Source organism: Diabrotica virgifera, chromosome 10 (genome assembly GCF_917563875.1).
Source record: "Diabrotica virgifera virgifera chromosome 10, PGI_DIABVI_V3a".
Taxonomy (NCBI): Eukaryota; Metazoa; Arthropoda; class Insecta; order Coleoptera; family Chrysomelidae; genus Diabrotica; species Diabrotica virgifera.
Genome location: NC_065452.1, coordinates 78,226,709 through 78,252,832, shown reverse-complemented (window position 1 = coordinate 78,252,832; position 26,124 = coordinate 78,226,709). Strand labels below are relative to the sequence as shown.

General features: G+C 34.8%; 1 protein-coding gene across 1 annotated transcript; it reads right to left on the bottom strand.

Moving 5' to 3' along the window:
* Positions 1 to 1,749: 1,749 nt before the first annotated feature.
* LOC126878543 (uncharacterized) lies at positions 1,750 to 6,422 on the bottom strand. The gene is made up of 2 exons (XM_050641318.1): positions 6,166 to 6,422; positions 1,750 to 5,541 (listed from the first exon to the last, which is right to left on the bottom strand). Exon 2 carries the CDS (start codon positions 3,169 to 3,171, stop codon positions 1,759 to 1,761), a length of 1,413 nt encoding a protein of 470 aa, XP_050497275.1. The 5' UTR covers positions 3,172 to 5,541; positions 6,166 to 6,422; the 3' UTR covers positions 1,750 to 1,758.
* Between the last annotated feature and the right edge of the window lie 19,702 nt (positions 6,423 to 26,124).

Here is a 26,124-nt window from a genome sequence, read left to right as displayed (position 1 = left end):
ACCCATGTATGATAGCTAAGAGTTCTTTCTCCGTGGTGGAATAGTTTTTCTGGGCCTTATTTAATTTCTTGCTCGTGTAGGCTATGGGATGTTCAGAGCCATCTTTCAACTGAAACAACACGCCACCAGAAGCAGTATTAGAGCAATCAGTCATCAAATAAAAATGCTCGTTAAAATTAGGTGACATCATAACCGGTGCGCTAGTTAAAGCCTCTTTAACGCGCCTAAAAGCTGCATCGGCCTCAGGAGTCCAAGTAATGGTCTGCCCTTTTTTCCTGTTCTTCAGAAGATCAGTAAGGGGTGACAACAAGGTAGAGTACGAAGGTACAAACCGGCGATAATATCCACACATTCCCAATATCCTACGGACTTGGGTGGTGGTCTTAGGTATAGGGAAATTCTTAATAGCAACTATTTTCTCAGGATCTGTCCTTAGACCCTGATTATCAACAACATAACCCAAAAACTTAAGACTAGGGCGACAAAACTGACACTTATTCAAATTAATCGTTAAATTAGCTTCCTTAAGACGTAAAAACAACTTATCTAAAATTTCCATATGAAGGGAAAAATCAGGGGTGACAACCAAAATATCGTCCAAATAATAGAAAACATAGGGCTCTAACTGTGGACCAATGACTAAATCCATCAGACGACACATTGTCTGGGGAGCAGAAACAAGACCGAAAGGCATGGTGACAAACTGGAACAGTCCTTTACCACTGACAGCAAAAGCAGTATACTTCTTGCTCTCTTCACTCAGTGGGATCTGTAAGAAGGCCTTAGACAAATCAATCGAAGAGATATATTTGGCATTCTGAAGTTTACTCAAAATCACGTCGATTCGGGGAATTGGATAAGCATCCCTGTTAGTGGTGATACTGTTTAGTTTTCGACCATCAAAGCAGATCCTGAAGGATCCATCCTTCTTCTTTGTTAACAAGAGTGGGGAACAATAGGACGACGTTGAATGTTCTATGATATTTAAAGCAAGCATCGAATCTACTTCTTTTTCTAAATCTGCCTGCCAGGCTTGAGGTATGGGATACTGATATAATCTGAAGGGAGTAGGATTTCCCACCTCAATAGTGTGAGATATTAATGAAGTACGACCTAGTTTGTCATTTGAAGAAATAGTAGTAAACTGAGAGATCATATTCTCCAATTGCCTTTGTTCAGCACTAGATAAACTGGAAAAATCATGAATAGCACTAAGAGTAGACAGATTGAATTCAGATATGGAAAAAGAAAAATCAGAACAACTTAAGGTGCTATTAAATGCATTGAAGAAGTCCATACCTAAAATTATAGAATTCTGTACAGAAGGAATAACATAAAATGTAATTTGCCTACATAAGTTTGCCACTGTGATTTCAATTTGTAGTTTGCCTGTAATAGACTGAACTGTACCATCTGCTGTAGATACTTGCAAGGATGAAATGGGCATAATGGGAATATTAGCAATTTTCAATAAATTTAATGAATGTGCCCCTATCAAAGAAATATTAGAGCCACTATCTAATAAAGCTAAACACGGTTGTCCTAAAATTTGTATAGGTAGATACGGCCTATTATCATTTTGTTTCCTAACCAATAGAGAATTAATATCTAAGTCTAAAGTATTTGGTTGGCTACAACCGTTATATGGAACTACTTCACTATCAAAATTATTATTATGCTTAACACTACTAATTAAAGAAGAATTTGTGGATTTGTAATCATGTGAACCCTGCGAATTCAACGTATCCTGACAAAAAGTTAATCTCTGGACTGATTTTGATTTGTGGTGTGTGCTTGTTTCTTGAACGGTACTCTCTTCCCTTTCCGACTGGAAGATGGGTTTGAGTTGCTGGGTGTGCTTGGGCCGACGGTCTCGTTGTCTGATGGAGTTTGATTCCCTGATTGGGAGGTGGACGGAGAAACGCTCAGGGGACGGAACTCCGACATTTCGTTTCCCGAACACTTAGAACAGTTCCTTTTAAGGGTGTTCTCTAGGCCACAACCATGGCAGAAAATACGGGTTTGAGGAATCCTACAATTGTAAAACGGGTGGCCAACCTGACCACAATTCCAGCAGACAACAGAACTAACAACAGAAACATTATGTTCATGACCCTTATTTTGCCAAGAACGTTGCCTAAAGGAAGTTGGCTGAGAAGAAGAATTAGAAGAGGATCTAGATGTGGATGGAGGTTGAGAAGACCAGGATAACGTTTCCTCCAAACGTTTGCACTTTACAGTGAGGTCATCAATGTTCTGAATGTCCATCAGAGCTAATTGTTGATGGTAAAAGGGTAATAGACACTTAAGGATAATTTTAATTTTAGATAAATCTGACAAAGGAGTGTCTAGACGACTACACATACCTAATATAGTATTAATAAACATAGTAACAGATTCCCCAGGTTTCTGCTTATGATTTTTAATTTGATCTAGTAAATCGTCCTGGAATGAGTAAGGAAGAAAATCTGACTTCAACCTTTTAATCAGATCCAACCAACAAGAAAAACTACCCCTATTATTCATAAACCATGTAAAAGCTGGACCGGTGAACAGTTCAGCAGAAGCAGCAAACAAATCCTCTTCAGAGACACCTCTAGACACACGAAGACATTCAACCCTTTCTAAAAACGACATTACATCAGTGTGCTGTTTTTCACCAGAAAATGAAATACCCCATTTGTGTACTTGCACAGGTTTGGGGTAGGTGAAGCTAGATACGTTGACGGGAGCATTAGGAGTAGAGGTAGCTACGGGGTTAACTCTAGAATCAAGTTCACCCTCTAGGGTTAATATTCTAAGAGAAACAGACTTCTTAAAAGGTTCCTGTTCTTCAGTAGCACAGTGTAACAAGTGTACACGGCCAGAAATATGGGCTAAACGAGATGTTAATCGCGCGTATTCTGCATCATTTACAGTTCCCCGAAACTTCTCGATTTTTTTAGACAAGCTGTCTAATGTTTCAGAGATTCCTTTCTGTTGTTCCTCAAAAGGAATATGTGCAGCTGAAATTTGGAGAAAACTCCTATTGCCTGCTTCTTGTTTTAAAGCACCCCGCAGAAGATTGCGTTTTCTATCGACTGTTGCCGACTCCTCTGGTACTACGTCCCTAATATTCAACTCATAGTCCAATTCGTCCACCAGAAGATGTTCCACTTTAAAAGCACACATGATGATAACAAAATTATTGACAAACAGTCCAAAGATCAGAAGTATGAAATATAACTAAGTTTGCACGCAGAATATATAAGTACTGAGAAAAGATTAGCAACACACCAACAAAATCAAAACGGCCAGCAAATATATATTATCAGGTATATAAGCGAATAAATAAATAAGATCAAGTAAATAAATAAATGATCCAGTAAATAAAGTATACTTAAGAAAATCTAGTACCTAAATACTGGAAATAAATTTTTAGTTATATGTAACTTACTACCACTCTAGAAAAAAAATATATATGATCAACGCTTAAGTGTACCTCCAAATATACCACTATTGGATGGAGGAATAAAATATATGTTGTATGTAATATAAGTAATAGCAATATTAAATATAAGTTCCCAATAAAATACAAAATCTAATCTAGAATGTGAGTTGCACAATCATAAACTATAATGAGGTCTCAAAATATGGAAAAAAAAATAAATAAATACAGCGTATAAGAATACCTGATAAATATCAGAAAATATTAACGATAAAATAAATAAGTAATAAAATGAGTATAGATATACCAACGGAAATAACAAAGAAACTTCAGATAAAAGAAAAGAAATGACCTAAATGAATACTGTCTTAGACCAAAAATAAGGCCCCACGTTGGGCGCCAATGTAACAAGAAAGAAGAAGATTTTCTGTTGGAGTGAATGCACAGAGAGTGATAAACTCCAAACAGACGTAGGAAAAAGAAGACCTACTTAATGTAGCCAAAGTTTAAAAATGGATGGCTTCTACGTTGAAGAAGCCGAGGTAACTAGAATACTACTTTGCAGTAGTACTAGTATGGAACTATGCAAATGAAAACAGTATACTTGATAGAGAAAGGGAATGAAAAAATTATGAATAGATAAATGTAACTTGAATGGCTAGCTAAATATGCAAGAGAATGGCCACTTGACACTCAAGGAAGGATTCTGCCAATTTGCACGCCTATTTTTGACCAGACAATAAATTAAAGGAAATGATAATGATGGCTAGAAAAGAAGATATTAAGATAATGTTCAGAAGATAGATAGAGTAAATATAATAATATAATGAAAATAGAATAAATTTTTGGGCGCCAGAAGAAGGCTAACTAGGTTAACACTCTTCCAGGTATTCTACGCTGCTATAGAGTATATTAAATTTGTAGTACAAGTATATTAAATGTATAAATTTAAAGAATTAAAAAAATTCACAATAAATGTATATATTTATTAAATATAACTACTAGATATTCACAATCTCTGAGTTAAAACAAGTGACTAGTATGTGACTCTAAAATGACAAGAAATGGTAGATACTAGTGAAAGTCATTTACAGATTTATACAATTAAATAATGTAACCATAATGTGAATGAGGTTAGAAAATTTTACAAATGAGTACCTCTAATATAGGAAGTACAAACTACACCTAGATTAGTATGAACCCTTCACCAAATAACACTTGTACGATTGTAATACGTACACCCTAATTGAATACTACCTGATATTAGAACAATGAAAATACCTAATGTATATAATATATATTATACAACTCTCAATGAGTTGACGGGTAACAAGTCCCTAAATGAACCAACTTAGTACTGGATACAAAGATCCTTTTCTGACTAGTGGTTCTAAATACTAACAGCAAGTAAAACTAGTACCTTCCTGAGGGGATGGGTACTAGGGATTTATTCGAATTTAATATAAAAAGTTTAATAGCGAAAGTTAAATAATATTTACCAAAAAATCTAATAAAAATTGAAAATTATGAAGCAAGTTAAATGATTTTAAATTTAGGTGAATTGAACTAATATTATTTTTTAAATTAAATGAGGAAACAAGTCTAAAATTAATACAAACCAAGTGAAAAGAACATGTAGGTGGAGAATATTCGAGCTCGAAACTTCTACCAGGAATTATATAAATTTGGGGAACACTACTAACTGTAAGGTATGGCTGTTATATCTAAAATGTACTTAAATTTGTGGAGAAAGAAAAACATATATGTGTAATTAAATTATGAAAGTATGAAATGTCCTGAATATTACTAGAAAAAAAAAATATGTCTTTAACTGGTATGAACAAATGTCCCCCAAAACAAACCCCTTTTCACATGTTCCAACAACGATCCTTGGTGTCTGGTACCAAATCCGTGGAACGAAGTTATCACCGAAGTGGTGCAACTGCCCAATAGCTAATGAAACTACCCTCGGAGGGTGCAGGATGATGAATCAATACAAAAACAAATGGGAGACGGTATCCTTTGGCTTGTTCCCTGATTGATTGAACGTTGGAAGTGTCTGCTCTCGGTGTTAGAGAGGGTTTACCATCAGTAATGAGATTTCTCCAGAATGGCTAAAAACAAAAATATTCCCAGTTTATTTCTAATAAAACAGGTTTGAAAGAGCAGTAAGAAGACAAGTTAACGAGGAGGTTTTTAGAAGACTCCAAAAAAACGACCTTTCATTGACCCAAAAAACCTATCTAGCTTGACATTTTAACCATGGGTTGTGATAAGACTTTTAACAAATATGGCCTTGATTCGAATAGACAAGGAGAATTACAATTTACATGTAGAATGTCTTTTTTTTTATCTTAACAAATAATATATTTGGTTTTTTTTTTTCAAAGGAAGTTGTACATGTTTTGTATAAAGAAATAGGTACTGTAAAAATATATGAACATACTAGATATGGGAAAAGAATTATGAAGTCTATGAAGTAAAATTTAATAGGTTTCAGGAAGAACTTTTCAAAACAAAGAATTTTTTTTTTGTCAGAAAAAGTTTCAGAACTGGAAAATTTTGATGAACATAACCACATATTAAGAATATTATTAAAGATCTTTTCTGGATACATTATAGAAACTGCAATATTCTACATAAAACCAATCGATGACTTGATTTAAATTAAATCTATAATGAGAACTATAATTGCCAAAATTATGATACCATCTTAAAAACTATTATAAAAAGCATACCGGCGTGAGATCCGTTTTCTTACAGTTCCATTATTCCGTCACTTTAATTCACCCAAAAAAACAAATATAACTTGCAATAGCAATAATTGAACTATGCAACAGGAAATAACTTATTTAATTTACAAAGACATTCACGCCGCCATCTGCACTCACATGACACTCCCAAGTCAATGGCCTCCCTTCACCGTTCCGACCTCGTGACAGCTGGCGACAGGCGTCAGTACCAACCTCACGAAATATCAATGTGGCCACGATACACCCAGAACGACGTCGCTAAGGGAATTTTGTGCGAACGGGTTTTTACTATTATAAGAAAATAATTTTAACAATAATCCAATAAGGTGTTCCCATTAATAATTAATTAGATAAGTGACGGAACGTCACAGGTGGACTAAATATGTACGTCCTTCGGACGTCCGGTGTTGGACGTCCTTCGGGTGGAATAAATATGAACGTCCTTTGGACGTCCGTACTCGGACGAAATACGGACCTTTTCCAATCGTCCATATTGGACATATTCTACCAATAAGGGGATTAAACCGCAAAATTATTTAATAAAATATTAACTTAATTATGTTAATAAAATAGTTTAAATGGAAAAGATTATAAATCATATTTAATTCAAAACTGTATATGTAGTTTAATATCTAATACATGTTTTTGTTTTTATGTAAAGTGTGAAAATCTGATCGGTAAATTATTCGTTATGTCCACTCTACATCAACAATAAATTGAACAAGAAATTGACTAAGTTATTCAAGGCCAAATTTGACGAGTACAAAATGTATGATTTGTAAAAGAAAATGAAGGAATTTGATGAAATAGAACAATTGGATATGTTTTATTTTGTCAAATTTCTTTATTTTCTGTTTATTCACGGCAAAATTGGAAGTAGAATTGTGTTTTGTATAAGCCAAATTTAACCTTGAATAACTTGTCGTCAATTTCTTGTTCAATTATTGTTGATGTAAAGTGGACTTTATAATGTTTTATTATTCCCGTTACCAAGATGATAGAAGTTTGGTGGTTAATTCTAATAAGCAAAAATATAATTTTTATCAATGTATCCTTACTACAGATGAATATTGAGAGCATCTTTTTGAAGTTGAGCGTACGTGTGCCCAAAATAGGTCCAGTTTTAGTCCTAATGCGGATGGACTATAAATGAACGTCCTTCGGACGTCCGACGTTGGACGTACTTACGTGTTGAATAAATATGAACGTCCTTTGGACGTCCATTGGACGTCCGTGCTCGGACGTCCGTTGGACATTGACATCGATCCGTGAGCGTCATCTGCAAAGAAGAAAATCACAAGCCAGGACAACCAATCCAAATAGTGAGTGTTTCAAACTTTTGTGTTGTGTTGTCAAAAGTTTATTTAATTATTTATGTTTTTCCTTACATACTTACATATTTTTTCAAGCTTTTTGGTATATTTTTCATATTTATTACTATATTTCGATAAAAAAATTCTTCGCAGTTTTATCCTAATCAACATCATCATCATTCTATCCAAAAAGGCAAATCGCCAAAATCGCAATTTTATCATAATATGATATGTATATTTGCATTTTACCACATTTTTTCGATGTTTTGAAACATTTTTGTATATCTTTTGTGTATCTATCTATATTTTGTATATCACCCCTCCTCGGGGTGAAACTCACCCCCCAAATTCACATACTAATTTGTAAGTACACATACTTTGTAAGTATGGAATAAAGGTTGCTTAATATTAATCAGTTTATCGAAGTCCGGACTTATTTTGAACGTTTTTCACCCCAGAGAAAGAGTGAAACTCACCCCAGGGCAATAGCACACATTGGCACAATATCACTTTTTTTCTTTGGCATGTTAGCTATGCGTATGCCAAATTTCATGTCAATCCTTTAAAATTTACAGCAAAAACCATCAAAGAATGTAGTAATACTTGTTTTCATGAAGTCGGTGATAGAGTTTGACAAATCTTTATGGTTGTTAAATATCTTTTAATTTGTGTATTCGATTTTTAAAGGTAGGTACTATATACGTCCATTTGGCACAATAAAAAATAACCTTCGACCGGTACATATTGCTTGTATCGATGCTCGGTGCATTGTTCAGTCATAAATTTTACCTGTCCCTATAGCGTCGGCCGTCGGGTCCTATTGTAAATTATTATAATAATAGTCCGTCTCGGTATTTTATTATTTCTGTAATAAGTATCTCTGTGGAAATGCAAATGCTGCTTGTAACATCCCAAAAACCAGCTCTACTATTAATTGTACTCGTATAAATAAGTGTATAATATGTACCTACCTACTTATTTATTGTATTCATTTATAGACCTGGATCCCGCGTAATAAAAAAAGTTGATTAACAGCAAGCTGAAAATTTGTTAATAGCTTCACGGTGTCTAGTCGGACAAACTTTGATGTACGGGAATACTGGAACCAGGGAAGTTTTAATTGTGGAACAGGTTAAAAACTTGGAACATCAGACTACCGAAAACGTTCCATGTATTTTGTCGGACAGAACTTCCAATTGATTTGTTACCATTTCATTAAACTCTTATGCAAAAATCAGACTGCGTACCAGTCTACTTTTATTCTCTTAATATTTTTACTTAAAAAAAGTGTACTACAATCATCTCGCTAAACTTAATATAACTGTTTTCGAGATAAACCCATTTTAAATCTGCGATATAACATAATTTTTTGCATAATATTGTAGTTAAATCCGAAAAATCAACTTAAAACCATAATAATAATTGTGCCAATTCTCATTTATGTCATTTATATTTTTGGAGATTTTTATGGTTTATAAGTTATTTTTCGAGTTAACGAGACGAATGTAGTATATATTTTTTAAGTAATAATATTAAGAGAATAAAAGTTTTGATTCGAAAAGTATATGTAATGTAGAGTTCCCTCAGCGATGTGATATAATATTATTACAGTATAGCTCCCCGTGCATGACAAGCTTATGGAGGTAGCCCATATAGCCTAGGCTATAATATTATTAAAAAAATCACTTAGATGGGACAATGGCTTTAGGAAATTCGAGACATCAAAAATGGCCCATTTTTAAGGTGGTGCGTTAATTTCTTGGAGAAATGTAATTATAATTTAATGTAAATAATCTAATATCCAATAATTGTAAATTAATATAAGATGTAATATAAGTTCCTTAAAAAATATATTTTTTATTTCCCACAATACATTCTCCACAGGTATAAATATCGTCTCTAGACGTCCACCGAACATGGATGATCGGCAGCAATACATTGGACCAAACTGGGACGTCCTATGAAGGCCCAATTGACGTCCACCGAACGTCCCTTCGGACGTTAGGTGGACCTCCATTGGGCGTTTGGCAACGTGGAATTTGGACCAAAATTGGACGTCCTGTTAAGGTCCAATTCACGTCCCCTAAGACGTCCGATTAAGATCCAATTTACTCCGATTAAGGTCCAATTTACGTCCAATTAAGGTCCCATTTACGTCCGATTAAGGTCCAATTTACGTCCGATTAAAGTCCAATTTACGTCCGATTAAGGTTCAATTTACGTCCGATTAAGGTCCAATTTACGTCCGATTAAGGTTCAATTTACGTCCGATTAAGGTCCAATTTACGTCCGATTAGGGTCCAATTTACGTCCCCTAGGACGTCCGATTAAGGTCCAATTTACGTCCGATTAAGATCCAATATATGTCCCCTCGGACATTAGATGGACGTCCAATGGACGTTCGGTAGCGCGACATTTGGACCAAAATAGGACGTATAAAGGACGTTCCTCGGACGAAAACGGACGTCCAATGGACGTCCCTAAAGTCCGTGAAGGACGTCCATTGGACGTCCTTGTGCTATTAGGGTAGGTACCTACCTATAATTCTGGTGATTTTTTAAATCCTCTATTGTTAAGAGAATTTACACCTTTAGCCAAAGTTTTACGATTTTCTAACGGAAATTAACAAGTTATTTTAAATACGCACCAATTATCGATGTTGAAAGGAGTTTTTCAAGTTATAAAAATATTTTGTCTGATCAAAGAATATGTTTCCTCGTAAAGAATTTGGAAAAACACATTGTAGTGAATTATAATCGAAGATATATTTATAGTGATATTGTTGTTTTATTTTAAATAGGTAACTATTGGTAGCAGTTTTTGTAAAAACTGTGAATAAATTGCATATATAAAAAATGATTTTATTTGAAAAATAATAAATAAGATTACTAAATAAGACAGAAAATTTGTGGTTTCCCGAAATGCGCATTTTTTGAATTTTTGTGCATATCTTGCGCATATTTCGTAATTTTTTACCGCATATATATGCGAATATTTCATCAAAATTGATCGCATATAAATCCGCTCCCTAGTCATTGTATTCTGTTGGCTGATTCCAATGATTTGAGCCGCCGTACGACACATTGGGACCAATGGGAGTGAAGATACGTAACTAATACCTATCAAGAGGTTTTCTCAAAACTTCTTTTCTGTACTTATACCTACCACTCGGTATAAGTACAAAAAAGAAGTTTGTGTAAACCTTTGCACAACTGTGTAAATACTAAAGAAAAATCTAAAATATTAAAAAAAAATAGTGGAATCCGTTAATCTGTTCTCGAAAAAATTAGCTATGAAAATGAGCATAATTTTCTATATCCCTAACTTTTGACGAGCAGTTTAGCTTAAATGGGGAAAAGCGGTAAGCTTAGACCAAACACCAGTAGGAGGCATTCAATTAATTGAGGAAAAAAATTAAATGGATAACAATATTCATTTCAGTTATAGAAAAGGCATTGCCCCGCTAGAATGGTTGAAATCACAAGTAACAATTAATAGTCCTACAAAAAAGACAGGCGCTTGAAAGTGATAAGACCATTGAACAATAAGCCTGCGAACTGCCTTTTAAACACATTCTTAAAAATAATCCATAACACAATTAAAAAAAGGTTTGTTAAGAAATTCTTTTATAGACTTCAGAAATTCAACAACTTCTCCTGATTATGTTTAAAAAACGTACGGAATGCACTAAATGAAAAAAAGAAGAAAAAGATTTATCATACCGTTATACTCTAATATATTCTTACGTTGAATATTTGATGCTTCCCTGTAGAGTATAAAACGGACAGTTGTGTTTTTCCCGTGAGCTGCCTTGTTTAGTCTTCTTTGTCGTTCTATTCGTTAAATCCTATCCTCTCAAGTCACAGCGTCAGAAAGCAGTGGGTATATGCAGTGAACGGGAGGCCTATGTCGAGCAGTGAACGTTGGGGCCCTTTCGCGTTTATCATATGTAGAGAAGTCGCTTGTCAAAAACTGGACGTATGTAATCGTATTCTATTTGTTAAATTCTCTCACCTAATATGTCATACCATGTGTGTTAATCCATTTTATTTCTACAATTTTAAAGTGTTATTACATGCCGTCATTTTCATTTGTCTACACCATCTTATTCTGCCAGTTAAATCCCATCATTTCAGACGCTGTACGTCACGATTGAACCAATAGAACCGTAGATACAAGACTAAGGCCCTTTTGACATGATGCTGTAATTGATTTTCATACGTCATTGTATTATATTAGTCAAATCCAGTTATTTTAGGTGCTGTACGCCACGATTGGACCAATAGGAGCAAAGATACGTAAATAAGGCCCTTTTGACATATTGCTGTATTTGATTTTTCTGTGTCATTGTATTCTGTTCATTAAACCCTACCATTTGAGCTGCTGTACGTCACAATTGGACCAATAGGACTAGATATACATAACTAGGGCCCTTTTGACTTGTTGCTGTATTTGATTTTTCTGTGTCATTGTATTTTATTTTTCAAGTCCTATTATTTGAGATGCCGTACGTCACGATTGGTCTTATAGGACCGAAGATACGCGACTAAGGCCCTTTTGACATGAGGTTGTATTTGATTTTTCTCTCATTGTATTCTGTTTGTCAAATCCTATCATTTGATGTGCTATACATCACGATTGGACCAACAGGACCGAAGATACATAACTAAGGCCCTTTTGACATATTGCTTGTTTGATTTTTCTGTGTCATTGTCTTCTATGATGTCTAAGGCATATCTCTGATATGCCCTATTTTTAAATTGGACTTCGTAAGTCCTAGGTTTTCACCCACAAGCTTTTATTTGACACCTCATTTGTCATTCTACCCGGTATAATGGCGGAGGAGTTATATTGGCGGTCGTACGGACCGACAGAAAGAGTACCCAGCTCAAATATCTCACCTTTAGTACCATCCTTGGATTATAAGCTTTCATTTGACACCTCATTTATTATTATAGCTGGTATAATGATAGAGGAGTTACATTCGCGGTCGGACGGACCCACCGACAGACCGCCTAGGTCAAATATCTCACCTTTAGTACCATCCTTGTATTACCAGCTTACATTTGACACCTTATTTGTCATTCTACCTGGTATAATGACGGAGAAGTTATATTCGCGGTCGTAGGGACCGACAGAAAGATTGTCTAGGCCAAATATCTCACTTTTAGTACCATCCTTGGATTATAAGCTTTCATTTGACACCTTATTTATCATTCTACTTGGTATAAAGACGCAGAAGTTATAGTCGCGGTCGTACGGACCGGCGGAAAGACAGCTTAGGTCAAATCGATCACCTGTAGTACCATCATTGGATTATCAGCTTTCATTTGACACCTCATTTGTCATTCTACTTGGTATAAAGACGCAGAAGTTATAGTCGCGGTCGTACGGACCGGCGGAAAGACAGCCTAGGTCAAATCGCTCACCTGTAGTACTATCATTGGATTATCAGCTTTCATTTGACACCTCATTTGTCATTCTACCTGGTATAACGACGGAGGGGTTATATGCGCGGTCGTACGGACCGACGGAAAGACAGCCTGGGTCAAATATCTCACCTTTAGTACCATCCTTGGAATATAAGCTTTCATTTGACACCTCATTTGTCATTCTACCTGGTATAATGACGGAGAAGTTATATTCGCGGTCGTACGGACCGACAGAAAGATTGCCTAGGCCAAATATCTCACCTTTAGTACCATCCTTGGATTATAAGCTTTCATTTGAAACCTCATTTATCATTCTACCTGGTATAATGATTGAGGAGTTATACTCGCGGTCGGACGGACCGACGGAAAGACAGCCTAGGTCAAATATCTCACCTTTAGTACCATCCTTGGAATATCAGCCTTCATTTGACACCTCATTTCTCATTCTACATGGTATAATGACGGAGGAGTTATATTCCCGGTCGTACGGACCGTCGGAAAGACAGCCTAGGTCAAATATCTCACCTTTATTACCATCCTTGGAATATAAGCTTTCATTTGACACCTCATTTGTCATTCTACCTGGTATAATGATGGAGGAGTTATATTGGCGGTCGGAGGGACCGGCGCACAGATCGCCTAAGTTAAATCGTGAGCGGCCGTGGAGTAACGGCATAATCGCTGGCCTCATACGCCAGTGTACGTGGGTTCGATCCCTGCCAAAGACAAACCATTTTCATTTCCAATAATGACACGAGCCGCCTCACCGTGCCTCGGAGAGTACGTTAAGCCGTCGGTCCCCCGGGGCTAGTGTACATCGACACTAGTTACTTAAAACAGGGTTAAAGATGTAAATGGCGCCGGAACTATCCGAAAGGATCTCCCCGGCAAAAATGCCATACGATATTATTATTATTATCTCACCTTTAGTACCATCCTTGTATTATAAGCTTTCTTTTGACACCTCATTTGTCATTCTACCTGGTATAATGACGGAGGAGTTATATTCGCGGTCGGAGGGACCGACGGAAAGACAGCCTAGGTCAAATATCTCACCTTTAGTACCATCCTAGGATTATCAGCTTTCATTTGACACCTCATTTGTCATTCTACCTGGTATAATGACGGATAAGTTATATTCGCGGTCGGAGGGACCGAGCCACAGACCGCCTAAGTCAAATATCTCACCTTTAGTACCATCCTTGTATTATAAGCTTTCTTTTGACACCTCATTTGTCATTCTACCTGGTATAATGACGGAGGAGTTATATTTGCGGTCGGAGGGACCGACGGAAAGACAGCCTAGGTCAAATATCTCACCGTTAGTACCATCCTTGGATTATATGCTTTCATTTGACACCTCATTTGTCATTCTACCTGGTATAATGATGGAGGAGTTATATTCGCGGTCGTAAAGACCGACGGACAGACCGCCAAGGTCAAATATCTCACCTTTAGTACTATCCTTGGATTATCAGCTTTCATTTGATACCTCATTTGTCATTCTAGCTGGTATATTGACGGAGGAGTTGTGGTTACAGACAGACGGACGTGGATAATACAAAGTTTTCACATTTTTTCAAAATTGGGTGAAAACAATAAAACATGATGCCAGACTGATTTCTTTATGAAAATAATATATACATTCTCAAATTGTCTATTTTTCGTTGTGAATAATATTGTATTCAACAGTGATGCCAAATTTCTGATGCCAAAATGATTGATAATGAAAGTGGGATATACGTTTTCATGTATATAACGGCAGCGACAAAACGGTAAAACACTGAACTAAATGTATATAATATTTTCACTGTACGATCATTTTGGACTCAAACATTTTATGGAATAAACTTATATAACTTAGTAAGAGGTAAACAAGGAAAGCTGATATATTAAAGTAACATCAAGGAATCAAATCTCTAACTACCGAGCTGATTAGACTTCTGGTAGCAAGTACAGGAATAAAGTTATTAAGGTAGTGTAAAGTGGCATCGATATACAGATGCCACTTTGCAAGACGATGCCAAATCGATGGTAAATGCATAATGTATCGATGCCAAATTGATAGTAGGATGTATATATATATATATATATATATATATATATATATATATATATATATATATATACATATATATATATATATATATATATATATATATATATATATATATATATATATATGTATGTATATATATATATATATATATATATATATATATATATATATGTATGTATATATATATATATATATATATATATATGAAAGAACGGCGATTGCATTTTATTACACTTCGATCACCACCGGTATTCTACACGACGTGTTTCGCAGGTTATGTCAACCGCTCGTCAGGAACACCTAGGTGAAGTGGTCGAAGAGGAATAAAATGCATGGGGCCTTCCTGGTAATAATTAAATACCAGACTTCAGTACACTAGGTACGACATCTATATGAAATAAACGAAAGGATTTCTCTGGTGTACAGAAGAAATCCTTTCCGTAGCGGCCGTGACCATGTGAATTCAAAGTCTTGATAAAAGACTATGAAAATCAAGACTATCAAGACTTTGAATTCACATGGTCACGGCCGCTACGGAAAGGATTTCTTCTGTACACCAGAGAAATCCTTTCGTTTATTTCATATATATGTCGTACCTAGTGTACTGAAGTCTGGTATTTAATTATTACCAGGAAGGCCCCATGCATTTTATTCCTCTTCGACCACTTCACCTAGGTGTTCCTGACGAGCGGTTGACATAACCTGCGAAACACGTCGTGTAGAATACCGGTGGTGGTCGAAGTGTAATAAAATGCAATCGCCGTTCTTTCATATTATCACGGTTTCTCCGTTATTGAGGAATGCGTAGCGAATAACGTGGCTTTGTAGACAAATATGTGATACAAAGAGGTATCTTTTGTCGTTTCATAGTCTTTTATCAAGACTTTGAATTCACATGGTCACGGCCGCTACGGAAAGGATTTCTTCTGTACACCAGAGAAATCCTTTCGTATATTTCATATATCATATATATATATATATATATATATATATATATATATATATATATATATATATATATATATATATATATATATATATATACAGTGCGTCCATAAAGTAACGCATAAATTCATTATTTTGTAAACCGGCGACTTTAAAGAAAAATCCCGAAACAGGTCGATTTTTATATTTAATTTTCGATTTTTTGGCATATATATCATACTAGTGACGTCATCCATCTGGGCGTGATGACGTAATCGATGATTTTTTAAATGAGAATAGGGGCCATGTGATAGCTCATTTGAAAGGGTATTCCATTCTATATTCCCTAATATAAACATTAACATAATTATTTATACAAGGTGTTCAAAAAAACATTTTTTTAATTAAAATAATTGAGACAAAAAGAAGAATGTATGTAATTTATCTAATTCAAAATACGTTTTAATATTATCAGACAACAGGTAACAATTTTTATTTGACAAATAAATATTGTTTTTCGGTTAAATTCAATGTTAAAGCTGCCACCCACCTGCCTCTTGCCAGTTTCAACATTTCGTTTAAGCGAAAATCAATGTTAATTTGTCAAATAAATTTTTTTCTGTTTTCTGACAGTAGTAAAACGCATTTTGAATTAAATAAATTACATACATTCTTCTTTTTGTCTCAATTATTTTAATTAAAAAAATGTTTTTTTGAACACCCTGTATAAATAAGTATGTTATTGTTTACATTAATGAATAGAGAATTGAATACCCTTTCAAATGAGCTATCACATGACCCCTATTCTTATTAAAAAAAATCATCGATTACGCCATCACGCCCAGGTGGATGACGTCACTAGTATGATATATATGCCAAAAAATCGAAAATTAAAAATAAAAATCAACCAGTTTCGAGATTTTTCCTTAAACTCACCGGCTTACGAAATAATGAATTCATGCGTTACTTTATGGACGCACTGTATGTATATATATTCTAAAATTACAGAGTTTAGTGAGTGCCTTACCTATACTCTCTCCTGGTACATATCCACCTCTATCTAAGGTAACTTTACAAACTACAGCTCCAGATCCAACACAGCTTACTCCAAATTTGTGTTCCACTTCGCATCTAAAGGTTTCCTGACCCGAAATGTTCTAGATTAGAAAATGTATAGAGAACGGAAATTAGCGAGAAGGAAAAAAGTGCAAGGCATGTGCAGAGAGTTTAGAAATGTCCTTAGTAACAGCTTTTAAAAAAATAATACTAAAAAATAATTTTTAAGTATTGAGATCTGTAAGATTATAAACTTCTGGACACCACTAACGCACGACTTTATTAAACTTACAATTTACACATTAGCTGACCCCTGTTGAGCTACCCCCTCCCACTTGCAAAAATTAAAAAAACAAATAGCGCTGATTTATGAGCTATTTATGAGCTTTCATATTCCGCGCTTTAAAAATTTTGAGCTAGTTACACTGGTCACGAATTTAATATTTTAGTGGGGGGCTAAAATAGGGATATTGAATCGATTTTTTCGGCAGAATTACGAGCTATTTATGAGCTTTCGAAGTGATATAGTTTCGATTTTTGAGCTCATCCCTTCACCCCCAAACAACCCTTGATTTGATTTAACTTAAGAGAAACATGCTGAGAAAAATTAAAATATATCGTATCGTGGATATAAGTCGTATAGCTTATATTATATTCTAAGAATAAACTCTTAAATCAAGCTCATTTCGATTATTGAGCTACAACTCATTCGCAAGAAAACCACCCCATCTTCCCGGCTGAAGAGAGAGTTGTACTTAAAGTGAATTAAATTGATTATTTAGTTGGCGACTACATATCGTTTAATAATTTATGAACTCGCAAAATACGCGCATTTAGATCATTAAATTGCAATTTCTTTTGTATAGTGCAGTCACTGAAGGTATAAATCAATTATTAGGTATACTTAATTCGCTCTATCGAGATTCACTTTGACACTGACGTTAGTAATTTCTTTTTTGAAAAGTTCAGTTGTCAGAAGTGACTGGAAATTACTACAAAACCAACGCATCTGCTCATATCCAATATTATTAATAGTAAACAGACATAAAAATAACATAAACCTTACGCCAATCAATAATTGTTTATTTGCACCATTATAATGTATTGATAACAAATTTTTTTTTATTATTTATTAAATTAACAATGCACCTAATCTTAAGACTAACCAGCATTTTACATTTAACTTAATCTACTACTGTACTGTCCTAGGTATTCCCAACGGTTCACCTTAGAAATTAATAATTATTGTTGCACACATCACTGTTGTGGCTAGGTTCACTGTCCGAATTTAAACTGACACTGACATTTTTATAGATTTATCACTATCATACAAGTTCAAAAGGTTTGGTGCGTTTGAGCCTGCGGACTAGGTTTTGATTATCTAAAAGTTCTAACACTTCCCTGTTTGTATGGTTGTGGAGTCGTTTTTCGTGACCCTTGGCAATCTTCTTTATTTCTTCTTTGATTGTTGCTATACGAAGTTCCCGATGTAGGTCTTTGTTGCGGATATACCATGGAGCGTTGACTATGTTTCTTAGTATTCGGTTTTGGACTCTTTGAAGGCAAGCATAGTTACTCTCACTAGTACAGCCCCATAACTGTAGACCATAGGACCATACTGGTTGGAGCATTTGTTTGTAAACTAATACTTTGTTTTTGATTGTAAGTTGTGAGCTTCTACCTAATAACCAATATAACTTCTTGTACTTCAGTTTTAGTTCTTCGGTTTTCTTTCTGATATGTTCCTGCCACTTTAATTTGCTATCCAAATGTAGCCCTAGATATTTAACTGTTTTCTTGTACGGAACGATTTTATTGTTTATTCTAACTGGGTGACTATTTATTCTTTTGTAGGTGAAATCGATATGGGCAGATTTCCCTTCATTGATTTTTATGCGCCATTTATTATTCCAGGTGTTTATTTTGTTTACTGCATTTTGCAGGTGTCTAGTTGTTTCTTCGAATGTTTCACCGACTGCTAGTATTGCAGTGTCGTCTGCAAATGTTGCCAGTTTAATATTTTCTGTAACAGGTATGTCACAAGTATATAATAAATATAGTATGGGTCCCAGAACACTGCCCTGTGGGATTCCTGCTTTAATTGGCCGTAATTCTGAATATTCGCCTTCCTGTTTAACTCTAAAAGTTCTATCTTCCAAATATGATTGTATTAGATGTACAAATTGGATGGGAAGATATCTTTTTAATTTTAGTAACAAGCCTTTGTGCCACACTTTGTCAAATGCTTTTGCTATGTCTAGAAAAATAGCTGAGCATATTTTATTCTCCTCCAGAGATCTCTCTATAATATCTGTTATTCGATGAATTTGGTCTATTGTTGAATGTTTATTGCGAAATCCAAATTGGTGGGAAGGAACAATTTCCCTGTGGTCGAGTATAGGTTGCATTCGTGCTAGCAATATCCTCTCAAATAGTTTGGATAAAATTGGTAGCAGAGATATTGGTCTGTATGATTCTACCTTGTTGGTTGGTTTCCCTGGTTTGGGAATCATGATTAATTCAGATGTTTTCCACGTTATTGGTACATATTGCAACCTGAATACTGCATTTATAAGGTTTGTGACTTTTACGATGGCCTTTCTAGGTAATTGTTGTAGTATTTCTCCTGTTATTAAGTCAAATCCTGGAGCCTTTTTGGGATTGATATTGTTTTTGATTACGTTGGTAACCTCTTTAGGAGTAGTAGGCTTTATTATGTCTTGATCAGTATTGTTCAAATCAATTTCAGTGCTTTGATCATCTTCGTTTTCGGCTTGATGATTATTTCCCGTTTCGTTATTTTGGAATACATTTTCCAAGTATAAAGCGAAAAGATTTGCTTTTTGTTTTCCATCTCTTGCCCATGTTCCATTTTCTTTTCTAATCGGCGGAATCTGTTGCGTTGGTCTATTTATTCTTTTTGTACATTTCCACAACGAGTAGTCAGTGGTTTGGTCATCTGTCAGATCATTTAGGTATTGGTTTACTGATTCATTTTTAATTAAATCTATTTCCCTTCTTAACTGTTGGGTGAGGTTGTTTAATATATTTTTATTTTCTGCAGTTCTGCTTTTTTGCCATGTCTTCCTGGCTTTTCTTTTTCTTTGCACCAGTTCTCGAATTTCTTTGGGATAATTTTGTCCTTTGGTTTTTCTTATAATTTGTTTGGTATTATTCCAAGCTGCTTGTTGTATATTTATGGTTAGTGTCTCTGTTTCTTCATCAAGTTGTTCATTAGTTTTGATTGGTACATTAAGCTCAATTCTGTCACTTAACTCCTGTCTAAAGCTAGACCAGTCCGTTCTCTTATTGGTTAATGTTGGGTTATTTTCTCTTAGTATTATATGCTCACTGATTGTTAGTAGTATTAGAGAGTGATCAGAACTGGGACCATCAACTTCTTCTATTTTCATAAAATTTGTTGCAACCTTTCTTGAAATGAAAAAGTCAATTAAGTCTGGTATTTTATTTTGATCAGTGGGCCAATATGTTGGTTTTCCAGTTGAGTGCCATTTACCGTTTATCTTTTCTATTGCTGCATGTAGTTCTCTACCCTTTGTATTGGTTAACCTTGAACCCCATACAGTGTTTTTAGCATTAAAGTCTGCACCAATAATAAATTTTTCTCCAAGCGTGTTAAGCAAATGGACATAATTTTCTTTTTTTAGATTGTGTTTGGGTGGAAAATATGCAGCTGCTATTGTTACTTCATATTTTTTTGTTTTGACACTTATACTAGCTGCCTGGATGGCTTCAGTCTCTATATTTTCTCTTTCGAGGTGAATTAGATTACTCTTAACGATTATTGCTGCTCCTCCACTAGCTGTGTTTCTAGGGTGAAGAGCTTGATATATTTGATATCCTCTCAGTTTAATATATGTTTGTTTAGTGAAGTGTGTCTCTGATATTAAACATATATCGATTTTTTGGTTATTTAAGGTAAACAGCATCTCCTGCTGATGTTGCAAGAGGCCGTTTGCGTTCCAATGTAAAATTCTTAACTCTTCCGCCATTTTATCGTCTACTAGTTTCTATGCTATTTAATCTTTCTAGGATTTTTTTATTGAATTCTTCTTGATTGTTCATGCGTTCTATTAGTATGTGTAGCATGTTTGATATCGAATTGAGATCATTCTCTACTGGTTGTTTTGGCTGGTTAGAGGCTATTTGGGCATATTGATAACAAATGAGAAAATTATTTATTGTACAAAATAAAAATATTTTGTAGAAATAAACTTCACAAAATTTTATAAGATTAGTAGACACTCCCACTATTTCTAATAATTCTTCTTTTTTTAATGAAAGATTAAGTAGATTTGAGTTGATTTTAGCAGTTAATAGTGTGAGGTAGGAATCTTTGTGTTGTATGTTTCCTATTCCGAATGTGTCAAAAAAAATCTCGCGAGAGCAAATGTAGTATACCTTCGATTTCGGTGAACCTCCATCGATTTTCACGAAAATTGCTGAGTGGTTAGAGGATACCTCAAGAAACAAACTTGACATGGTGCCACCTTGCGCTTTTCCCCTGAGGGTGGATACCACCCCTTCTCGGTGGTGAAAATTATTTTATTAAAAATAACTCCACAAATAGAGGACAAATTATAAGCAAAATTTGTTATATAAAGTTAATAAAATAAATCAATACTTTTTGAGTTTTAAAAATCAAAGATTTTATTTTTTCTTGAAAAAAATGCATGTTTTAAAGCGGTTTTTCGTCAATCACTCAAAAACTGTAAGTTTTCACAAAAAAGTTATAATTACCAAAATTGAAGCTTTGAAATATTAATTCAAAGTGAGATAGGTAATTGAATGTTTTTTTTTCGGCGAGTACTCAAATCTAATTATTCAAGCCTAATTTACGTGAAAACAATGCATTTTATAAAAAATGTATTTAATATACGCTTGTCAAAGTATTCAGGACTACTTAACAAGTGAGCTACGGACGAAGTTGATATCATCAAAATTAAGCAAGTTACAGTGAAAATAAGACGACCCTTTCGATTTTTTTAGGAAATAGTGAGACTTTCTTTACTTTGGCATAAGTAACTAATGACCTCAAACATTTTGACCGTTTAAGAAAGCATATTTTTAAAGAAATATACGTATGATTTAAAAAAATCTGAATTTTCCAAATTTTCGTAAATTACATTTTCTTTTAATAATAACTCCAAAAATACTCAATGCACGTTATAAATGATAGACAACGAAATTAGACCTTTTTTGTTGGCAAATATTTTATTTAATTTTAATTTTTGTAGGATAGGACTAATGACCTACAGTATAACCAAGATAGAAACGATTAAATCCTAAATTTTACTGCCAGAACCATGTAACCGGGGCCATTTCCCATTTTATCTTAAAAAATAAGTGATTTAAAAGATTAAATTTAATACAATTTTATTGCTCTTAAAATGACCTTTAAATGGTTTTTGGATGAACCTGGTATTATAAAAATTAACGGAGTTATCCTAAAAAAAATAAAAAAACAATAACATTTTCTTGGAAACAATTTTGAATCATTTTCGATGTTATCAACTTCTTCTGGAGCTCACTTGATAGGTATTTCTACGTACTTTGACAAATATTTAGTAGTGTAGTAGTATCAAGTAAGTATATGTTATAGAATGCATCGTTTGAATACTTAGATATGAGTACTAGCCGAAAAAAAATATGCATTGAATTAACTCACTTTAAATTAATATTAAAAGGTTTTTGAAGAAAGTTTATTTTATTTTTTATTAGCTTCAATTTTGGTAATAATAACTTTTTTGTGAAAACTTACAGTTTTTGAGTGATTGACGAAAAACCGCTTTGAAACATGCATTTTTTTCAAGAAAAAATAAAATCTTTGATCTTTAATAACTCAAAAAGTATTGATTTATTTTAATAACTATATAACAAATTTTGCTTATAATTTATCCCTCTATCTATTTGAGGAGTTATTTTTAATAAAATAATTTTCACCCCCGAGAAGGGGTGGTATCCACCCTCAGGGAAAAACGCAAGGTGGCACCATGTCACGTTTGTTTCTTGAGGTATCCTCTAACCACTCACCAATTTTCGTGAAAGTCGATGGAGGTTGACTAAAATCGAAGGTACCTAATAGTTGATTTATACCTTCAGTAACTGCACTATACAAAAGAAATTGCAATTTAATGAACTAAATGCGCGTATTTTGCGAGCTCATAAATTAATAAACGATATGTAGTCGCCAAATAAATAATCAATTTAATTCACTTTAAGTACAACTCTCTCTTAAGCTGGGGGGTGAAGGAGTTGTAGCTCAATAATCGAAATGAGCTTGATTTAAGAGTTTATTCTTAGAATATAATATCTTCTTCTTCTTAAGGTGCCTATCCGTTCCGGATGTTGGCGATCAGCATGGCTATCCTAACTTTGCTTGCTGCTATTCTGAATAGTCCGGTTGTCGATGTACTAAACCACTTTCTCAGGTTTTGAAGCCAAGATATTCTTCTTCTCCCAGGTCCTCTCTTTCCAAATACCTTGCCTTGAAGAATGAGTTGCAACAAGCCATATCTCTGTTCATTCCTCATAACATGGCCAAGATATTCTCGTTTGCGCTTTTTGATGGTGTTAATAATCTCGCATTCCTTGCCTATTCTACGTAGAACCTCAACATTAGTCACACGATCCACCCACGAAATTCTCAAAATGCGCCTGTAACACCACATCTCGAATGCCTCGAGTTTTCTCAAAGAAGCCTCGGAAAGTGTCCAGGCCTCTACTCCGTATAATAACGTAGAAAATACATAGCATCTGATGATAGAGATTTTGGTAGCAAGAGGTAAATCGTGGCTTCTGAAAAGAGACTTCATCATTATGAACGCTGATCTCGCTTTTCCTATGCGTTGTTTTATTTCACCTGAGTGGTCCCACTGGCTGTTTATGTTGGTACCAAGGTATGTGTAGATGTCGACCCTGTCAATTAGTTGTTGGTTTATTCGCATATTTCGAGCTTACTGACTACCATGCCCTTTGATTTTTTTCGTATTGAGATCAAATCCGTATTCTCTACTTATATCTGATATGCGCGACATTATTATTTGCAAACCATCTAGACTGTCTGCAAAAACTACAGCGTCGTTGGCATATCTAATGTTGTTCAGACGCACTCCATTGACAAATACGCCTTCCTGTAGTTCTCCCAGCGCTTGCTCGAAGATACATTCAGAGTATATATTAAACAGCACCGGGGACAGGATGCATCCTTGCCTCACTCCTTTATCTATGGAGACTGCCTCTGTCAATTGGTCATCCACTTTATTATTGGCAGTTTGGTTGTAATACAAATTATATATGATTCTCAAGTCTCTATCATCTACTCCCGCTTGTTTCAAGATGTTTATCAGTTTATCATGTTTTACTCTATCAAACGCCTTTTTGTAGCCGACAAAACAAATATACACGTCACAGTCAACATCCCTGCATCTTTGCATAAGCACTTGGACAGCGAATAGAGCCTCTCGGGTGCCTAAGGCATCGCGGAATCCAAACTGCGTCCATGATACCTGTTCTTCGCATTTTTTATATATTCTGCCGTGTATCACTTTAAGAAACGTTTTGAGTAAGTGGCTTATTAGGCTAATTGTTCTGTAGTCTTCACATGTTTTGGCATTTACTTTTTTGGGTAAAGTTACGAAGGTCGACTTTAACCAGCTTTGGGGTATTTTTCCAGTTACGTATATTTTGTTGAATACAGTTGTTATCCATTTTATTCCTTGTTCATCCATAAGTTTTAGGAATTCTACATAAAACTGGTCAGGCCCTACAGCTTTACCATCTTTAGTTGTTTTAATAGCTGACGTGACTTCTTCAATGGTAATCGGGGGTCCTGTTTGGCATTCAGTGTCTTCAATGGTATTCTGCCTTTCATCTGCAAAAGTCACTTCCACGTGTCTAGTTTTTCTTCCACACTTAACAGTGGTTTGCCTTGGTTATCTGCCAAACACCCAACTCTTCTAGGTTTGTATAAGGCTGCAGCTTCTTTAACTTTTTTGTGCATATTGAATGAATCGTGTTTATGTTGCAATTGCTGGATTTCCACACACTGTTCTCTTAGTCGTGTATCCTTAGCTATTCTAATTGCTTTTTTGATCTCTTTATCTATTCTTTTGTATAATGACATGTCCTGATCTTTGGACTTTTACCTCTCTTCCATCATATCTAAAATCTCGTTTGTCATCCACGATTTCTTTTTTATTTTTGATGGTTTGAGGAATTTCTCACGTATATCTTGTGAAACTGTATGCAACTTTTCTATCTTCTGGTCCATTACATCCGATTGAATAACGGTATTCAAGTTGTTCTAAATGTTCAAGTGGCTAAACAGGTAAATTTTCATTGCATACCGGGTGTACCAATGAAACTGTGTTTTTTTCTCAAAGGACCAGGCAACACTCCTTATGGAAAAGTGGTCCCGGTCAAATTTGATGAAAGTTTGGCCAATGATACCCCTTGATGTGTAGATTAAAAAAGTCCATGGCACCTGGGTCTGAATAACTACTATTCTCGAGTTACAGCCTTCTGAAGTTATTGGATTCGAGTAAACGGTTTACTTTAAGTGCACTAATTTACGGTCAAGTGAACGAAAATAATTATTATTAGAAGAAGAGAAACTCATTTTCTTCATACATACTTGCGTGTTGTATATGAATTCGTGGTCAAAAATAGTTGGATCGTATTTTAGTCTTCAGAAAACCTCCGAAAAGTCTTCAGAAAACTAAAGAAAAGCGGTATAAAATGTGCTGCTAGATCGATATAAGCATTATCATGTTTTCATGAATGCTTCTCAGTTATGCAATACCAGCAAAACTACAGTTCGGCTTTATCTTTAGAAAACTACTGAACAGTAACGGATCTAGGGGGGATAGGGTTAATTCCACCGGTAACATGGTCCAGAATTAATGAAATAACTTTATTTAACGAAAATGAACGAAATGCAGCCATTTATAACCAAAGAGCGGATAGTGTGACGAAAAGACGTAAGCCCAGAGCACGGGTGCCCATATAAAAAATTTTAGGGGTGAGAGGGCAAACGTGAAGATGTTGCAGATTATATTTTGTATACTTTGAATAACCATATACAGGGTGTAACGAAAATACAGGTCATAAATTTAATCACATATTCTGGGACCAAAAA